General features: G+C 50.7%; 1 protein-coding gene across 4 annotated transcripts in view; it reads left to right on the top strand.

The window, feature by feature from the left end:
- RPTOR (regulatory associated protein of MTOR complex 1) overlaps positions 1–18324 on the top strand; it is a 333192-nt gene that overhangs the window by 74572 nt on the left and 240296 nt on the right. For all 4 annotated transcript variants that reach the window (XM_025468265.3, XM_025468264.3, XM_025468263.3 and 1 more), the window contains exon 3: positions 8268–8350. In XM_025468265.3, the coding sequence (XP_025324050.1) occupies positions 8268–8350 (83 nt within the window). The remainder of the gene's footprint in view (positions 1–8267; positions 8351–18324) is intronic.

Below are 18324 nucleotides of genomic sequence, written 5' to 3'. Positions count from 1 at the left end.
CCTAGATGCATGTATGTGCATGTGTGTCTCCGTGTGCACACGGTCACGTCTGCACAGGTTAAGAACCGCCTCCCTTCCAACCCAACAGGATTTTTCCATGTTGGTGACTCCCTTTCCAACAGCCTTAATGTGGTTTCCAGGTATCCTTGCTGCTGTGTGAGGCAGCTTCTCACCCTGCTGTCTGCACCCTTCTCACACTCCTTTATCCTGCTGTTCCCCCTCAGGTATCTGCCCTCCTCCCTGCCAGGTGCCCAACCCCTCCACGGAGATGCCCTGCCACGACTGGGCTGCTCCCTCGGAGCCACCCCTCATCCCCTAGCTGCGGCCTCGCCCGCCCCACCTCGGGCTCTAGGCTTGCTCAGGAAGAGGGTTAGCGTTTTCAGCAAGTGCTGTAGGTTGCAGGCACAATGATAATGTGGCAGCCAGGACTGAGAGTTGGGGCCCAGCCGTGGAGATGAGTGGGGTTACATTTTGCAGAAGGCCAGTGCTTCTGGGTGTTGGGAGGAGAGCAGCTTCCCAGGGGAAGAGGAGCAGATCCAGGGCCCTGAGTGTGCGGGGAGGGGTGCTGCTTGTGATGAGTGGTTCAGGCAGTGAAGGCCGTGGGGCGGCTTGGCTGGCAGCACAAGGACACATAGGCCTGAGGATAGGTTGGTTCTGGCTTTTCTAAGATGTAAATGTCTGGCGTATGTCATGGCTAGGGAAGGAGTCGCAAGGAAGACTTCTGCAGGGGCTGGGGCGGCCACTAGCTTAAAGGGTGCTCCTGTTTAGAAGGCAGCCCGTCTCCACAGTATATTTGGTCTGTGGTTTTGGTATGTACTCCATCACCAGAGATCCAAAGGTTTTGCATTCATCAAGGCCCCAGCTTTATTCCTTTCAGCTCTTCACTTCAGCAAGTCACTTCATGATTTGAGACCTTAGTTTTCTCATCTGCAAAATGGAGCAGTGATGGTACCTACCTCTTGGTTGGAGAGGGGGTTCACTGGGAGGGCTCAGTGCAGAGACCGTGTGCAGCTGGAACAGCAGCCGCATGCCTGTGTTTCCCTACCCCAGTGCTGAGTGGGAACTGGAAATGCTTCCTTGCGTCTGCTTCTCTTCTGCCCCTGTACACTCACTCTGAGAGACGGGAACAGGGCCTGCACCCATCAGTACATGTGCCAGCTGCTCTGTTGGGCTGGAGGTCTCCAGCAGATGTCTGAGAGTAGACTGCTAGATGCTTCTCATCTTACAAAGTAGATGTTAACCATGTCAGGTAACAACCTGAGAGTCTCTTGTGCTTTACCTTACGCCTATGATGTGCCAAGGGGTGGGATGCATTGCAGGTTGATGGCTTTTTGGCTGCAGACACACATCAAACCAGCTGAGATGGTCCGTGCTAGTTGAAATTGCTCTGACCTCAGGAACGAGGGGTGCGGGTAGCTTGACAAAGGGGCAGACTCTTACTTTCCAGTCTGTGTTGGCGTCCCCGGGCACGTGCTTCCGGCACACATAGGAGAGACACCTGCTTCCAGAGGCTCAGGGATTGGACCTGTCTGTGTTCGGGAAGTGGCCCCTTAAGGTTTTCTGATGGTGACAGGAATCGTTGTTGCCAGAATAAACAAGTAGAAGGTTCATTGTGCAGCTCTGAAGCACCCGCAGGCCCCCTCCCCGGCGCAGGGAAGGCTCTGGCGCAGGGGCCCTTACAGCTCACTGGGATTTCCGGGCCCGGCACGGCTGGCTGTCAACACCTCCTTCCCCACCCCTGCCCCTCCACTCCGCCACATAATAAGATGCTGTTTTATTTCATGGAAGTGACACTCAGCTCTTCTCAGAGAAGCAGGGGAGAGGCTGTTTTGTTTTATGGCCTGACATTAAATGCTACAGCGTAATACTAAAAACAACCGCGCTAAGAGCAGCGAGTGCCCATACGTCTTGGAGAAATCTCTGTGTTTGAAAGCAGGTATAGAGGAGCTGAATGCCCAACAGGAGGAGCCCTCGCTGAGCGGAGAGATTGTTCATGTGCTGTCAATGGCAGCCGTTATCATAAGAGGGGAGAATGCTGGAGCCCCGTATCCTAAGGGAGTATTTGGGAGGCACCTAGCTGTGTTATCCTCTCCTCAGAGAAAAGCCCTCCATGTCCCCGCCGTGGGTGTCAGACTCAGGCTGATGAGAGCCAACACCTTCGCGTGCCCTCAGGCTTGCCCAGCCCGGCCTCGGGCCTCGGGGCTGGGGCTGGTGACACGGCCCACCCTGAGCGGCCAGGAGCTCAGAAGATGCTGCGGGTGGACGACTCAGGACAGGCCGTGCGGAGAGAGAAGGGCCCAGCTATGGGGGCTGAGCCCTGGGGCACAGGCTGGGCCCCCCGGGCGTCGGGTGTCAGGGGCACCCACGGGGCCTTCAGCTGAGACCCTGTTTTCTGTGCCAGTCACGCTGGCCTCACTGAGCAGTATCTCCTTGTCTCCTTGAGGAGGTGTAGCCGCTCGGACTCCCACCATGTGCAGAGTGCCTTGTGCGAGCCACCGCCATCCCAGCCATGCCCTCAGCTCTGGAAACTCCTCTCAGCCCCTGGTGCTTGCGTGACAGGAGACAGAGCCGCTTCATCTATTTTGCGGCTGTGCGTGTGTGGGTGAGTGAGTCTGAGTGGTTAGGACCAGGCTGCAGTGTAGACAAGGCTCCAGTAGGATGATGGTTCCTGTCCTGGGACCTCGGGCACTGGGAGGGCCACGCCCGGCAGGAGCCAGAGCCTTACTGCCAGCGCTCCCTGCTCCGCCCTCGCCTCAGGGGAGGTGCCTCCCACCAAAGACGCTTCTAATGGTAAAATGCGTGTGGGTATTATGGCTGACACAGTACAGAGCCATTAAAAACCACTTCTGATTTCAAAGTGGCCCTTTGCCATGATTATTTTTTCAATCAAAATTAGCTGCTCAAGGTTAAACAACTAATTAGTGGCACAGTCCTTGAAGGCCATACAGAGAAATTTGTACTTGATTCAGGAGGCAGTACTCAGCCAGTAAGTCAATTAACAGATACCTATGAAAATGTCCACATAAATACAACCTACAAAGAAGTACAGACGTTCTTTGAGGAGTGAGCCTTGTGTGTTTTTTAATTTTTGTTTTTAAAAAAGATTTTGAGAGACAGAGAAAGAGCACAAGCCGGGGATGGGGGTGCAGAGAGAAAGACTCCTCATGGAGCAGGGAGCCCTAGGCGGCGCTTGATCCCAGGACCCTGAGATCATGACCTGAGCTGAAGGCAGACTCTTCACCACCTGAGCCACCTGGGAGCTCTTCTTGCATATCTTTTAAATTTTTTTTTTAAACTTTTATTTATTTATGATAGGCACACAGTGAGAGAGAGAGAGAGAGGCAGAGACACAGGCAGAGGGAGAAGCAGGCTCCATGCACCGGGAGCCTGACATGGGATTCGATCCCGGATATCCAGGACCGCATTGCATGTCTTTTTAATTTATTTTTTGTTAAAGATTTCATTCATTCATTCATTCATTCATTCATTCATTCATTCATTCCTGAGAGAGACACAGAGAGAGAGGCAGACACAGGCAGAGGGAGAAGTAGGCGCCATGCAGGGAGCCCGATGTGGGACTCGATCCTAGGACTCCAGAATCAGGCCCTGGGCTGAAGGCGGCGCTAAACCGCTGAGCCACCTGGGCTGCCCTTGCATGTCTTTTTTAAATTTGAAGTTTTTTCTGAAGGATAGCATATATACGGAAAGGTGTGCTAATTCCCAGACTGACCCATTACAGATCAAGAAACAGCCTCAGCAGCAGCCCCCAAGTCCAGCCATGTCTCTCGTCCCCTCTCAGCCAGCCCTGCCCCTGGTCTGTGCCCCGACAGCTGAAGTTAGTCTTGCTTATTTTCACCAAGTGGTAGCATACCACAGGCACTGCAGGCTCTTCCAGGGAGGAGTGACATCACAGAATTGCTTTAAAAGGGCTCACCTGTGCTCATCTTCAGGTGAGTGAAGAGCTCACCGGGTCAGCAGAGCCCTGCACCTTGGGCTTCTGCCCTGCTCAGAGTCTTCCAGAACCTAGCTAGGAGGAGGTGCCTGCACCAGGTGCTGCAGCAATAGTGACCAGCATGTTCGTAGTTGATGGTGACGCACAGGCTCTTCTGAAGGAAGAGTGGAGAGAACGGGGAGATTTTCAGGTTGGGTGACTGCTGGCACTATCGCCAGCCTGTGACCTTGAGATCACCTGACCACTTGGAACTTCAGCTTCTCTCCTCTGCCCTGGGGTAGGTGGCTGCAGTTCCATCAACGTGAAGTTCTGTGCATCATGAGATACAGGAGGCTTATGCAGAAAAGCTTGCGGGGAGGTTGATGCCAGGCTAAAATTTTATGCAGATGTCACTTACTGTCCTTCTTCCTTCCACCACCTGCCCACCCACTTCATTCCTTCAGTAGAAACCCCTGAGGGCCCTAGAGGAGAAGCGTCTATTAAGACAGCACTCCGATCGCAGACCTACGTTGTGTCCACTTGACCCTCATCAGGTGGGTTAGAGCGTCAGCACCGCCCACCAGGAACTTGGTTTAGTTGATTTCACAAGTTAGCTTACTGTAGTGAGCGTGGTCGGAAATGCACCACTTCCCTCGTCCTCTTCTTTCCCCTGTGCCTGTTCCCGCTCCCGTCTCCCTGCCCCACTCTCTATGGTACCTTTGGGAGGAAACCAGGCAGTTAATTGGCCACAGGGGTTCGCAGTAGACAGGATGTGACAGCGCCGCTGGGTTGATCCCGGGCTGATGAGTGGCCAGAGGCTGCCGCGCCCCCCCCCCCCCCCCCCCCGCTTCCCTGGGAAGGCAGGGATTTGGATCCAGAGCAGGGAAGGAAGAGGGGTGCTGCTGTCAGGCGGCCACGTCTAGTGAGGGGCTGCTGGACCGGCCACGGGGTGCTCAGGGTGGCGTGGCAGCAGCCCTCCAGCTCTGGCAGACGGTCGGCATGCCCTCTTTGGAACATGGGAGAGGATGGTGTGGGGCTGGAGGGCCTGGGCTTTCCTCCCTGACTTGGGGACCTGTGGCACTCCCTCTTCCCTCTGCTGTGGTTCTTCCGAGGGCACGCCTAGTAGCTGGTGCTGAGCAGTGTGGTTCCTGGACTGGCCTTTTATCTTTTTACACAGGAAACCATTTCCATTCTCTTAAGCGTAGATTCCAGCCATAACACTGACCATGTGGGTGCCGCAGGTGTGGACAGATGCCCTGGATGCTTTCACACCAGCTCTTGCATTTGCTCTCCTAGTCTCCTGCACGAGGCCTGGCTGTTTGAATGGTTTCTGTTTGTTGATGTTTTCTGCTTTCCTTTGCTTTGTTTATGCTTCGCCGTAGCCCTGAATTTTTATTTTCCAGATTCTGATTTATTCTTGTCTCTTGCCAGTCCTGTGACTTAGATTATAGCACAGTTGATTGGGGTGATTATAATTCTTTTGAGACCTTAGCACTTGGTTCCTACCAGAACAAAGAGAGATGAAGATGAACATCTAATTTCTTTAGTTACGGATTGAAACAAATTTACCATACTTCTTCCAGATAAGTTAATTATAACCCAATTTTCATTAGGTTTTCCTCAGCCAGAGCTGCTCATTAGCTGACTGGGCTCTTCTGAAGCTATTGAATTGGACTCTCCTGGGTGTAGGGCCTGGCGTCTGTATGGTAAAAAGTCCTCCATGACTTTGACGCACTAGTGGTAAAGGTCCCTTCTAATTCTAAAATCCTGTTACTTAATTTTATACTTCTTTAAAAAAAATCAAAATAATACATGCATATAGCTTTAAACTCATACAGTACTGGAGAGTGTATTAAGAGAAAGCTGTTTCTTTTCTCTGTCCTTCCTTTATTGCCAGTTGCCAGTTCCTTTATTTGCTAAATTTTCTGTAAACTTAGGTTCATCCTTTATTTTTTCCTAACCTATATTCCAATAGATCTGTCAAGTGCTATCAATAATTATTCCAGTGCTCAAATAATCTATTTGTTTTTTAAAAATGCCCCCCCTAGCTCCTGTTGGATTGGCTTTGTCTCTGGATCTGGTTCATGGACATCTTGTCGTTTCTCTTTCTTTTCCTGGGTCCTTCACTGCCTTATTTGTGCTTTATTTCTCAAGGAGAGGAACACAGGACAGATTTTGTGACTGCTTGTCGGAAAAGACCTCTATTTTACCTTCAGATTTGAATATCAGGTAGATGTTATTTTCATAGGACATTTGTTTTGTTCTGTCCAACTTTCAGGATTGTTGGGAAATCCAGAGACTCTCCCCTTCCTGATCTTTTGTGAACCGATTTTTCTCTAGGACTTTTTTTTTTTTGTCTTTTGTTTTTAACAGTTTGATTATGATGTGTCTGGATATAGATTTTCTTGGGTTAATCCTGTTTGTGGTTCACTGACCTTGAATCTGTAAGCTTACATTTCTTGTCAAATTTGGGAAGTTGTCAGGCATTATATCTTCAACTGCTTTTGAGCTCTGGACTTAATTTTCTCATTGTGAGACTCCGATGATGTGAACGTTATTGTCCTCTGGTCCCTTGAGGCTCTTTTCTTGGGAGCCATTCCACTTCTACAGAGAGCAGTCCTACATCCTCACCGCAGTGGGATTGGCTAGGGGATGGCCGGGGAGTGGGGGAGACGAGGGGAGACAAGCTGTTATCTGTAACTGTATGGAAGGCAGTATTTGAGAGGGACACTTTGGGGAGGCTGGGGCAGAAATAGTGTTAGTTTGTGGACAACAAGGACAGTGAAAACAGTGCAGGGAAGGTATTGTTTCTGTGCTGTGACTCAGCACCGACACCCAGTGTTACAGATGGATGTCAACTTTTGGACGCACATCTGTAGATGGCACGATGAGGGGGGACGCTGAGCGGCGCCTCCTGGTCACAGAGAGGGAGGGCTTCACATGATGGGAGAGTCCCAAGCTGAACTAGCTGCTCTTTTCATGGAACATCCTTTCTGCGTGGAGGAGCAGCTGACGGACTTTGGGCAGGTGTTTTCTGGAAAAGAACAAAGTGAACTGGCATTTAAGGAAAACAACTGGAAGTGTTTGTTGCTGGTGATTAAATTTGAGATATTGGAGAATGACATACAGAAGATGCACAGAGCTTAGCGTGCCAATATTTTACAAATGACCAGTGATGACGACACAGAGTCATCCTTGGGTAGAGGATCCGTTCAAAGTGCACGATGGACCAGTGGATTTTAATGCCATGGAGTACAGGTTCATTGCTGTGGCTTCAGACTCTACATTGCCGATAGTCTTTAGGAAGCTACCACGTGTCGAGTTTTGGTGTAGCATCAAAGAAGATAGCTACGACTGTCTCAAAAGCTATTTCAAGTGGCCTCTCGTTTCCAGTGATGTCTGTGTGTGAGGTGGGGTTTTGCTCCTCTGTCAGCCAGAACCACATTTTGTAACAGATGAATGCAGGTGCAGTTAGGAGAGTCCAGCTGTGATGTGTTAAACCAGGTGTTAGAGGCATTTGCAAAAAAAGGTAGAATGCTACTATTCTCATTGATTTTTTTTTTTTTTGTAAAACAGTGATTTTTCATAATATTTATGTTCAAATGTAATGGGCTTATTACTTTTAAATGAATGAATAAAGAAATATATTTAAAATTTCTCATCTTGGATACAGCAAATACCAAGAGATACAACCACTTAAAAGTTGTTTGGGGTTCTTCATAATTTTAAAGATTGCAGAGATGTCTCCAGACCAAGTAAGTTTGAGGAATTACTGGTTAGAGTTATTTGCCCTAGAAGCCCTCCCAAAATGGGAGGGTAAGCCACAAACACATGGATGTGCTTATAAAAGTGGTTTTTGTTGATGAACCAGCTCAGAGGGAAGTTAACTTAGAGCACATGGCCTTTGTCTTTCCATCTTCCTCCTGAGTCTGCTGAGGGAAGTGCCATGCAGTTCTCGCTGTGGGCACCCCCCCCCCCCTGCCATTTCCCAGAGGCCCACCTCTGGCCCATGGGCCACCTTGGTCCAGGCGCACAGGAGTGGGGCAGTGGGTGTGCAGGGTGACTGTGAGGCTGACTGGTGAGCACAGGGAGGTGGGCAACTTTCACATGGCCAGCAACGCAAATAAAACCACTTCTCTCTAGCAAGGTGAACAGGTGTGGCCTGTTTGGGGGCATAGCAGTTTCCAACATCTGGTTAAACACAGAAGAACCCCAGTTGTATCTTCCTCAGTCCAAGGTGACTCTGAAGTGAGTGACAGAAGAGGAAACCATGAGAGGCTCAGCAGCAGAGGAAATACACGAATAACGAACTTTCTGCTTTTTATTACTTCTTCAGATCCTCTGTCGATGGGGCCTCAGAAAGCTCTGGAAACCATCGGTGCGAATTTGCAGAAGCAGTACGAGAACTGGCAGCCAAGGGTAAGCGCTCTTTCTTTGCTTTTCTCTTTCTTTCTTACAGGGAAGCTTCAATTCCTTGGTTTCAAACAGCATTTGAATCCAAGCGAGAGCTTTTTACGGACCCCCAGTTCATGTCCCTTGGTGGCAGGCCAGTCCTCACTGCACCCTCCCTCCTGGGCTCGTGGATGTGCTTCTTGAATGAAGGTGGTTGGACACTGGTGGGAGCCCTGGGCTGGACGGTCTCTTACTCATTTGGCCTGAGTTTTGCCCCCACAACCTTGAGACACTGAAAAGCATTTCTCATGTTACTCTTAAATCATGGTTTTTCTTTTGCACAGGAAATGTATTTTCAGTAACTTTCCCGTAACCTACCTAGTTAGAGCTATTCCTTCTGTCTTCAGTTTTCAAACAGTTGAGAAAAAAGCACTCAGTATTGAAAAGATGACAGCTCTTATATGCCTTGTCTTTGATTCAAAAGGTGAGTTTCTTTTTAGGGAGCCAGTCACCAATTACTGTGCCTTTTGTTACTGATGTCCTGATGTCTTACAATTTCGTGGTTTTTTTTTTGTTTGTTTGTTTTTTTTTTTTTTTTTTTTTAACAGTGGCATGGAATATGGTAACTGTGTCAAATTGCCTTTTAAGATCTTGAGTTTTCTCGTGAACCACTCCAAGACCCACTTCCTCTAGCCTTGCTCTTGAGCCCGTTTGAAGATGTAATAATTGTAGCAGAAGATTAGAACTTTGGGGTGTTTATGGAGCTGCCTTTCCATTCAGCTTTGTATGGTGGGCTGGCTCTGGAATTCTCTGTAGGGTGCGGCCACGCACGAGGTGGGTGGCCGGTGGCCTTGCTTAAGCCTTTGCGGTCTTCTTCCCTTCCTTTTTGGGTGTCTACCTCATGGAAGCAAGTGGCTTAGGGGCGTGAACTCTGCCTGCCTGGGATTTCATCTGTGGACTGTTTGTCCCCGTGATCTGGAATTAGGGATTCTTTGTATGTTATTTACATTTTAAGAGAACAGCCAGAAATGAGTCCATTGTTGCCTGTCACAGTGCCCGCAGGTCAATTCTGCTGCTGCCCACGGTTGTGGGATTACTAGGTGGTGGAGACTCTGTCCCCCATGTGTTGAGAGGCGGCAGAGACTAACTTGTAGAGTCAATAACCACAGACTCCTATTCTTCAGAAGGCAGTTTCTTAGTGGTGATTCTGATCTATGCCTAGGGGCTTTGCTTTTTCCTCTGTTAGATTTATTACCTCTTGATGGTTATATAAAACTCAGGAGCCTTTCTTGTGAGAGCACAGTGCCTTTGGGCCTTGGATGAGGCACAGAGAGATATTTCCACAGTGTATCCCTTTAGAGACAGTCAAAATGCCTACTATTGTCAGTAGGAAATCGCTTCTTTAGGGACTTTGAAGGCACTCCAGGATCTCAGTGATACCACCCAGGTGCTGATGGGTGCGTGCAGTGCAGACAGGTTTTCAGGGCACATGTGACAACACACAGGTAATGTCTGTTGGAAGACTTGACGTCACTGGCATCTAGAAGGTGGAGAACCAGCAGTGTTTAAATTTAAAAGAACGCCTTTCTGACTTACCTACATCTGACCATCTCCTGGGTTTGACTTAATGCTTTGGGTTTTTGCTGGATTCATTTATTTAAAAGAGAAGGCAAGCAGATAAATTCAGATCTTCCAACTGTGTTCTCCACGGCACATGCTCTGCTGTTTTAATTACTTTCTTCCTCTTAAAGAAATATTACATAAAAAGAGCTGGTCTTTGAGAATATGGGCTTAATATTTCAAGATATTGTATGTTTATTCCTTTTGGTGTGATTTACAATTTTGGGGGAGTGCTAAGAGTCGATTTACTGCTAGCTTTATTATTAGTTTAGCTTGGTAGGCATCAGCTAGTTCACACTAGTTGGCAGTACATAGAATCTTCGAAAGTAGGATCTATTATTATTTTTAATCTAAATTTCTGTCTAAGAGCAGATCTCTCCCATGGCATCTGGAAGAGGCATTACCATGTAAGGCAGGCAGCATTTACAGAGAGGGAAATGATGACAGATCCAAAAATGACAGTAGAATTGGCATGGGGTTGAGAAGTTACCCTCTCAGGTGGCAGGAAGGTGTCTGCAGGAGGCTGGCAGTGGCACAGAGGGTGCCGTCCTCCAGGCGGCTGGCTCTTAGTCTAAGCAACGAGCTTCGAGTCAGTGGGATTTCAAGAATGGATCTGCAAGGTCATGTTTCTAGATTGTAGGGTGCTTCAGAAAAGGTGTGGGTGCACCGGTGCCAGTAGGACCCCATCGGGGCTGGTTTGTAGAGAGGGATCGGAACGAAGTGCCAGCTGTACCCTAGAAGGAGCCATTCACACCAGTGGAGGGGCTCTTTTGCCTGCATTTCCATCAAGACATGGAACCACAGCAGTGAATACTTAGTATTTTCTGTTTTGAACGTCAAGACGATGGCATTCCTTTTTAAGTACGATGAAAAGGTTTGAAATTTTGCTGCTTCCAACTGTCAGTGGGATCCACCTGTTCAGAAACGAGCCTAAGGTAAGGGCAGTGGCAGGAGCGCTCAGTGGCTCACTGGTGACAGTCGTGGGGCAGTAACAGTGCTCCGGTGCAAGTGGCATGCTTCCCCCTGCTCTCTGTGAGCTCCTGTGGGTTACAAGAGAGGGAGGGAGGCCAGCTGCACCTGGCCTCATAGAGTTTGCACAAAACATGAGACAATTACCAACCTCAGATGGTTGTGTGGAAGGCAGCCTGTTCCTTACTGTAAATCAGGGTCCTTTGAAACATTGCAGAGCTAAACTCACCCCATTTTATTGCGCTCTGCAAGGCCCTGATAGAGCCGATGTGCCATCTGCAATAAAACGACGGGAGTGGGGATCCCTGGGTGGCGCAGCAGTTTGGCGCCTGCCTTTGGCCCAGGGCGTGATCCTGGAGACCCGGGATCGAATCCCACGTCGGGCTCCCGGTGCATGGAGCCTGCTTCTCCCTCTGCCTGTGTCTCTGCCTCTCTCTCTCTCTCTCTGTGTGTGACTATCAAATAAAAAAAAATTAAAAAAAAAAAAAAAAAAAAGACGGGAGTATTATTAGGGACCAGATGTCCCTAATCCGGTCTTTTTTTCCTCCTGTACTGTGAGACTCAGAAAGGTGGAACAGCTGGAAATAAGGTCATATTCATTAGTGTTTGCATGCCTCTGTGTGGCTGTGGGTGGGACATGTGGGACCCTGCTACCCCAGTGCTACCCAGGAGGAGCTCAGAACCGACCGCGGGAAACCTGCCCACCTCGTGCCTCGGAGAGTTGACATTCTTCCTTAGGCTCTCTCCTCTTTGCCTTTTTTTTTTTTTGCCTTTCTAGCTTTAACTATTCAGGATTAAACATTTTGATAAAAGTGATTTGGGGTCAGGAAGGAATTTAGAGAAGCTGTGATGGTGATATTTTTTTCCCTGAGGCTGCCAGACTACCAGGCCTGGATTTCCTCTCTAGGCCGATTGAACCCTTGTCTAAATAATTTATCAGTTTGCCACCAGTGAAATTTTTCTTTTGATTAAATTTAAGGCTCTGCCTTAGTACCTCGTAGGTACATAAATCTGTGTTCTGCAGGAGATTGAAGGAAGAATGCCAACTGTTGTTCCAGCTGACAGTCCTGCAGATAGACAGCCCTCACTGCTGGCCCCGGAAGTCCCAGCTGGGTGTGTGACTGGGCGATAGGAGTGGGGATTACAAAGTGGAGCAGGTCCAGTGAAGAATGCATGTGTCCGAGGCCTTTCCTAACAAGGAGGGGCCTCTGGCAGGTCAGCGCGGGGTGTAATGGGCCAGAACGGAAGGGAGGCTGCAAACGAAGGTCTCGCCCTGTTGCTCTCTCCCCAGAGTGCTGCAGACCAAAGCTCCTTTCCTTGAGGAACTGTCTGCCCTCCTGGGGGGCCTGAGAGCAAATGGAGGTGTGTGTAGCTCACTAAGGTAGGCAAAGGGGCTTGGCGAGGATGCCACTGTCGGCAGTGTCTGAAGTGATCCCTGGCTCCTGAGTGCATTTTGTAGCAGTAACCTAGCAGTCTGCGTGTGTGCACGGGGCGGGGGAACGATGACACATGCCCTCTGGACCTTCCCTAGAACAAGCCTTGCTTGTGGGAGGAGCTCCTTCTCTGGGAGCCAGGTCTGTGGGTACACTTCCTGGGGCGGCGTGTGGGCCATGCGTTCCCTCCTATCCTTTGGGTCACCATGCTCCCCCTGGTTGTCACCACCGATGTGCGGTTGAGGAATGGAAGTCAGTTTACCTGTTAGACAGAACGTGCTCTTGCAGTGCTTCCCACCCGGCAGAGTGTGTGTGGGGTGAGAAGTCTGTCTGGGACAAAGCAGGGCTCCATCACTTGGTCACCAGCTACGTGGAAATCATTGTTGCATTTGAATTTAGGCGACAAAGGCCTTTCCTTTGGTTTTGCTCATGGAGTTGCTCGTGTGCCTCAGAGAGCGAGCTTGAACAGACAGCCCCAATGACTGCACTGTTTGGTGTGAGGGGGCGAAGGCCAGCAGACAGCTTCGTTCATGTTGGGGGCATTCACGGGTTGTCCCGCAGGCCTCAGGCCCGGGTGTTGTCTGCCAACCCCAGCACTTAGGTTTTGGTGGGGATGTGGGTGGGATAGCTCCTCACCTCTTCCCTGGGGTGGGGCTGATGGCTTGACCTTCATCTCAGGGACAGAGCATCCAGTGGCCCGTTTAATGCGCTGCCAGACGTTTGAGCCCCTGGGTGCTAAGGGAAGGGCCCTGTAGCCCACCGCCCTGCTGGTGACTCGCGCCCTGGCCTGCGGTCTCCTTCCTGGGGCTGGTCACGGCGCCCGGGAGCCTCAGGCTGCGGTGGTTCCTCTGGGGGGAGTAGAGGAGAGCGGCGTGTTAACGCTGACAGCTCTGGTGCCTGAAGCCCCCAGTGAGCTTTATGCAGGACGCAGTGAAGACTTGTGAGTGAGTGGTTTCCACCTTGACTTGGGGTTCTCAGAGTTGGATGTGGATTATTGAGGGGGCAGCCAGCTTTGCTGTGGGTCTGTGTGCCCCACCTGGGAGCTGCTCTGGACAGATTTGTGGACGAGGCCGATGGGGACTGTTTGTTGTAGTGGCTCCTGTTGGGCCAGTCACACGGTGACTTTAGTCCCAAACTGATGTGGCGCAGCGGGTGAGAATGGCCCTGTAAGGCAGGGAGCTGTCGTCGCTGACACCCCACTCACATCATCATCCAATCCTGCTGCCCCAGGCCAGCTGGCTCCCCCTCTTCTTCCTCCACCAGCCGGGCTTCCTTTTCTGTGGGTCCTAAGCTGGGGCTTTCTGCACCTCGTGTTCTGTGACACTTTGCAAGCGAGGGCGCACAGCCCAAGTAGGAACCGGGGAGATGGCTCACACTTTATGTGGCTCAGGTCTGGTGTGAAGCACTTGTACCAGGTCCTGGTTAAATTTGTATGACAGGGTAGGCAAAGCCTTCCAGTCCTCTTGGGGTTAACAGTTGTGTTTTGACGGTGACTTAACTGCTTCCCCCCCAGAATGCTGAGACTTGTACCTGTGACAGACACATCAGTTATATTTTTGCTTCGGCTTTGAGCACGTCCCTGCACTTCATGCTCACCCCGTTCTCACTGCTCGCCCGACAGCTGCTCCATGCACTGTGTTCGGGGAGAATTCTGATCTGTGCTCCTGGGCAGCCCTACCCACACACCTCCTGTCCCCTCCCCAAAACCAGTTTATACCCAGCTTCTTCCTGCTAACCCTGCCTGCCATCACGTTCCATCGAAGCAGAGAGGCAGCGGTGGCCCTCGGCCATCACTCAACTTCCAGGCACCACTGGTGAATTCTTTACAAAACCACAAATGCACTAAAGAAGAAGCAGGTGATGCTGCAGCCCATCTGGAGGCACAGCAGCCTCGCATAGCTAGGCCCCTGGCTGTCTGCGGCGGTCCGTGAGGATCACCCTGCATGGTGCCACCGCGGTGTGGGCCCCGGGTGACATGGGGCAGCTGGCATGGCTGTGTGACACTCCCGATGGGATTTGGGCCCCCGTGGTTTTGAGCGGGGCACCGCCCAGCACAGATCGGTCAGGTGTCCCTGCGGCGGCGGTCACTGGCAGCCCCCGCGCCTCGCCTTCCGCGGGCAGGCAGGAGGCACTTCCCAGCGCGGGCGCCTCCTCGCTGGCATCGTGCGGGAGTGTGCGGGGGTGTTGTGGCCTGGGATCCGTGGGAGGAACACTTGCTGAATTGTTGCCATGTTGTTTCCTAGAAATGGAATGTGGAGAGCTTACTGCAAAAAGTTAGGGTTTGTTTTTTTTTTTTTTTAATTTTTTTTCTTTTATTTATTATTTATGATAGTCACAGAGAGAGAGAGAGAGAGAGAGAGAGAGGCAGAGGCAGAGACATAGGCAGAGGGAGAAGCAGGCTCCATGCACCGGGAGCCTGACGTGGGATTTGATCCCGGGTCTCCAGGATTGCGCCCTGGGCCAAAGGCAGGCGCCAAACCGCTGCGCCGGGTTTGTAAGTGTGAAAGGAGGGTTCACAGGAGAAGGAGACCAGGGACAGAGTTGGCTCGGGAGGTGGGGAAGGCCAGCGCGGCTGCAGAGCTCTGCCCGGCGACCCCGCTGCCCGCCCGGCCTGCGCTCGGGCCTACGTGAAGTGTCGTGTTTCTACAGAGAAACGGGGCTTAACTCTGTCCTTAACAAGCCCATCAAGGATCTGGTCTCTCATCTTCACGTTCTTTTTTAACGAGAAAGCTATCTCCGTGTGTGACAAATTGCAAATGAGGCCCAGGCGCTGTGCGTCTGACGCTCCAGATCCGCGCAGTGCCGGCTTCCCGAGTTCACCCGGCGGCCCCGGGACTGAGCGACGTGCAGACAGCTCTGCAGGCCGTGCCAGGGAGGGAAGTGAAGTCTGAGGAAGTGCGGGCTCCGGGAAAGTGGAAGCTACGGAGCAGGAGGCAGTGGGGTGCAGAATCTGGGGGAGGCTGTGAGGAGCCCACCGTATGCTCGCCATATGTGACGGGGAAGGGTTGTCAAATCCGGCTCCAGCCAGATGAGAAAGTGCTGATCTAGGGGGTTAGTAGCAGACTGGAGGGGAGTGGCCGCTTCTGCTCACTTGACTTCATTCCATCAGGAACCCGTATGTCACGGCAGTGGTCTTGAATTGGGCGTTCACGATGGCTTCTGGGTACCCCTGCCTCAAACGTCAAGGGCTTGCTTGCTGGTGTGGAATGGAGTGGAGGTGGGATTCACATGATGGGATGACACGGGGAGCGGGAGTGGTGTGGCCCGTGTGCCTGACCCATCTTGCCCAGCATCGCGCTTCAGAGGTTGGTTCCTGTGCCTGCGTGCCGTGCACGGACCAGTATTTGAGTCCCTCTACAGCTGGGTGAATTCCATTGGACGGACACACTGCGTTTGTCCATCTGCTTGTGGACACCTTTTGACTATCCCGAGTCACGCTGCTGTGGACATTTACACGTACAAGTGTTTGTGCGGACGTGTGCTTTGAGTTCTTTTGGGTGTGTACCTAGGGGTAGAGTTGCCGAGTCGAATGTGACTCTGTGTTTACCCTTTTGACAAACTCCCATAGCAGCCGCACCTCCATTCTCCTGGCAGTGTCCCTGTCCTCAGCAACACTTGTCATTTTCTGTGTGTTTAGTAAGTAATAATAGTTTATAAGCTGTTACTAAGATAGCCCTCCTGGTGGGTGTTAAGAGGCATCTCTCTGGTTTGGATTTTCATTTCCCTAATAACTAGTGATGTTGAGCACCTTTTCATGTGCTTATTGGCCATTTATTTGCATGTCTGCTTTTGGAACATGTCTATTCAGATCCTATACCGTTCTTTAGTTGGGTGATATGTCTGTATTGTTGAGTTGTAAAAGTTCATAAAGGAGACTTTTCAACTGACTGAACCAGAGTTTTTGTTGTGAGGACTTGTGTCCTTTCCAGGTAATGTGTGTGATATCTGCTGACGACCTCACAGCAACATTTAAGTCCTAAAATAGTCTTCAGCCTCTTCCATTTGTTCCACTTACAAAATGTTTATTAAGACGTTTTAAAATGGGGCGCCTGGCTGGCTCAGTAGGTTGGGCATCTACCTTCGGCTCAGGTCATGATCTCGGGGTCCTGGGGTCGAATCCCACATCGGGTTCCCTGCTCCGCGGGGAGTCTGCTTCTCCCTCTCCCTCTGCTGCTTCCCTTGCTCATGTTCTCTCTCTCTTTCTGACAAATAATCTTAAAAGAAAAACGAGGTTCTAGGACCACACCACTACACGTACTGTGTAATTAGTTATTATTCTAATTGTATGTGTATGTGAAATAACATGTACTCCACACAGTTCACTAGGTGTTTGGTTTTGAGAAGCAGTGGCTGGCTCAGCCTGGATTGCATGATGTGGAGAGACTTCTTGTCAGGGTCGGTCCATGTGGACGGCAGGGGAGGTGGATCTCTGTGACAATCCCGGTACCGTTCTGGGGGCCCACGGTGGACAGGGGCCTCCACAGTGGTCAGGGTCACTTCCACGCTGGTGGCTGGTCACTGACATGCTGTGTCCCCTGGGTCTCTTGTCTACTTTAGCTTTACTTGTGCTTTACCCTGCAGATGTTTTTTGTACCCCTTAAGGCTTGGTGACTTGATTTTCTTTTCTGATGTATTTGTCTATTTGACACGTGTTTACGTGTGGCCTGCCCGCAGGAGGCTCTGCCAGGGCGCGGGTCTCGGTGGGACCCAGCCCTGCCCCCGGGGCTCACATTCTGGGGGTTGTCACTCTGTGTCCTGTCGTGGTCGTGGTTTGTGGGGCTACAAGCCCCATGCTTCTAACATCACCTCATGACCTTTCTTTACTCTCTCTGCTCCTCAACCTCAGCTCTCCGCTAGCTGCATTTTTTTGGTTGGAGTTTCAAGATTAAATTCCCGCAGGAAAAAAAAAATAAATAAATCCCCCCCAGAAAAGTGTTCACTATTCCCCGGGTGGCCCGGCTGTGTGGTGAAACAGGAGAGACCAGAGGGCGTGCGCCGGGCATGAGTGGTGCAGCACTTGCTTGCAGCAGAGGAGAGCACAAGGACCCTAGGGTCCCCTCCACGCTGCTGCTGACCCCACCCAGGCAGTGTGGCTGCCCACCCCTTCCATCTCGCTGCAATGAAAGGAGCCCCCAGGAAGCTGGGGGCACGTGAGGGCCACTGACTCCTGCATCGAAGGAGCACAGGGGACACGCCCTGGGTCTGACCCAGGCAAGACAGTCTCTGTGCAGGCTTTGTGTCCCGGTAAGGAGGTGTGCAGGGCCCACGGCCATTCTTAAGTGGCAGATTCCAGCCTACCTTTCCCAACATTTCCCAGCAAAGGGAGACTGTGGCTGGCCCAGCATACCTTGCATTTATTTATGTATTTTACCATGGTCCTGCATTCGCTGGCCAGTCTGTGGATCAGTCCCGCAGAACTGCGGTTCCCACCCGGTACGCGGCTGTGACCCGGGGGCTGGGTGACAGATGGCTGATTTGGCACATGACCTAACCAGGAGGATCATACAGGACATGGGTCTGTGTCTTCGAGGGGGTTTCTCCTTAAGGGCTGCGGATAGGGCAGGTTCCTTGATGGATTTTTTTAGTTCTAAGTTTCTTTTATAAAAACAATCTTAGCCAAATTTCAGTGAAGTCCAAGGAAAGAACCCAAACAATAAAGAAGTACCTCAAGATTTCAGGAAATTGAGTCATGAGAAGTGCTTTGCTAAACTTTGCAATTAAATGGGGCAATCTAAATGAGATGCATAATTTTCTAGGAAAATTAAGTGACAATAATTGCCCTCAGAAAAGATAGAAAATCCATAAGCATGGGAGAAATTGAGAATGTATCAAATGGTCTTCTCCTAGTCCTCCTTCCTGTAAAGCATATGAAGTGTGGGGGAAACACAATTCTATAGGTATTTGACTTCTGTTGTGTGAAGATATTAAAAATATGTTATATTTAAAAAGCAAAGTATAAAAGAAACAATGTATTCAGTG

This window comes from Canis lupus, chromosome 9 (genome assembly GCF_003254725.2).
Source record: "Canis lupus dingo isolate Sandy chromosome 9, ASM325472v2, whole genome shotgun sequence".
Classification (NCBI taxonomy): Eukaryota; Metazoa; Chordata; class Mammalia; order Carnivora; family Canidae; genus Canis; species Canis lupus.
Note: the sequence above shows the minus strand (reverse complement) of the source record. Positions and strands in the feature narration are given on the sequence as shown.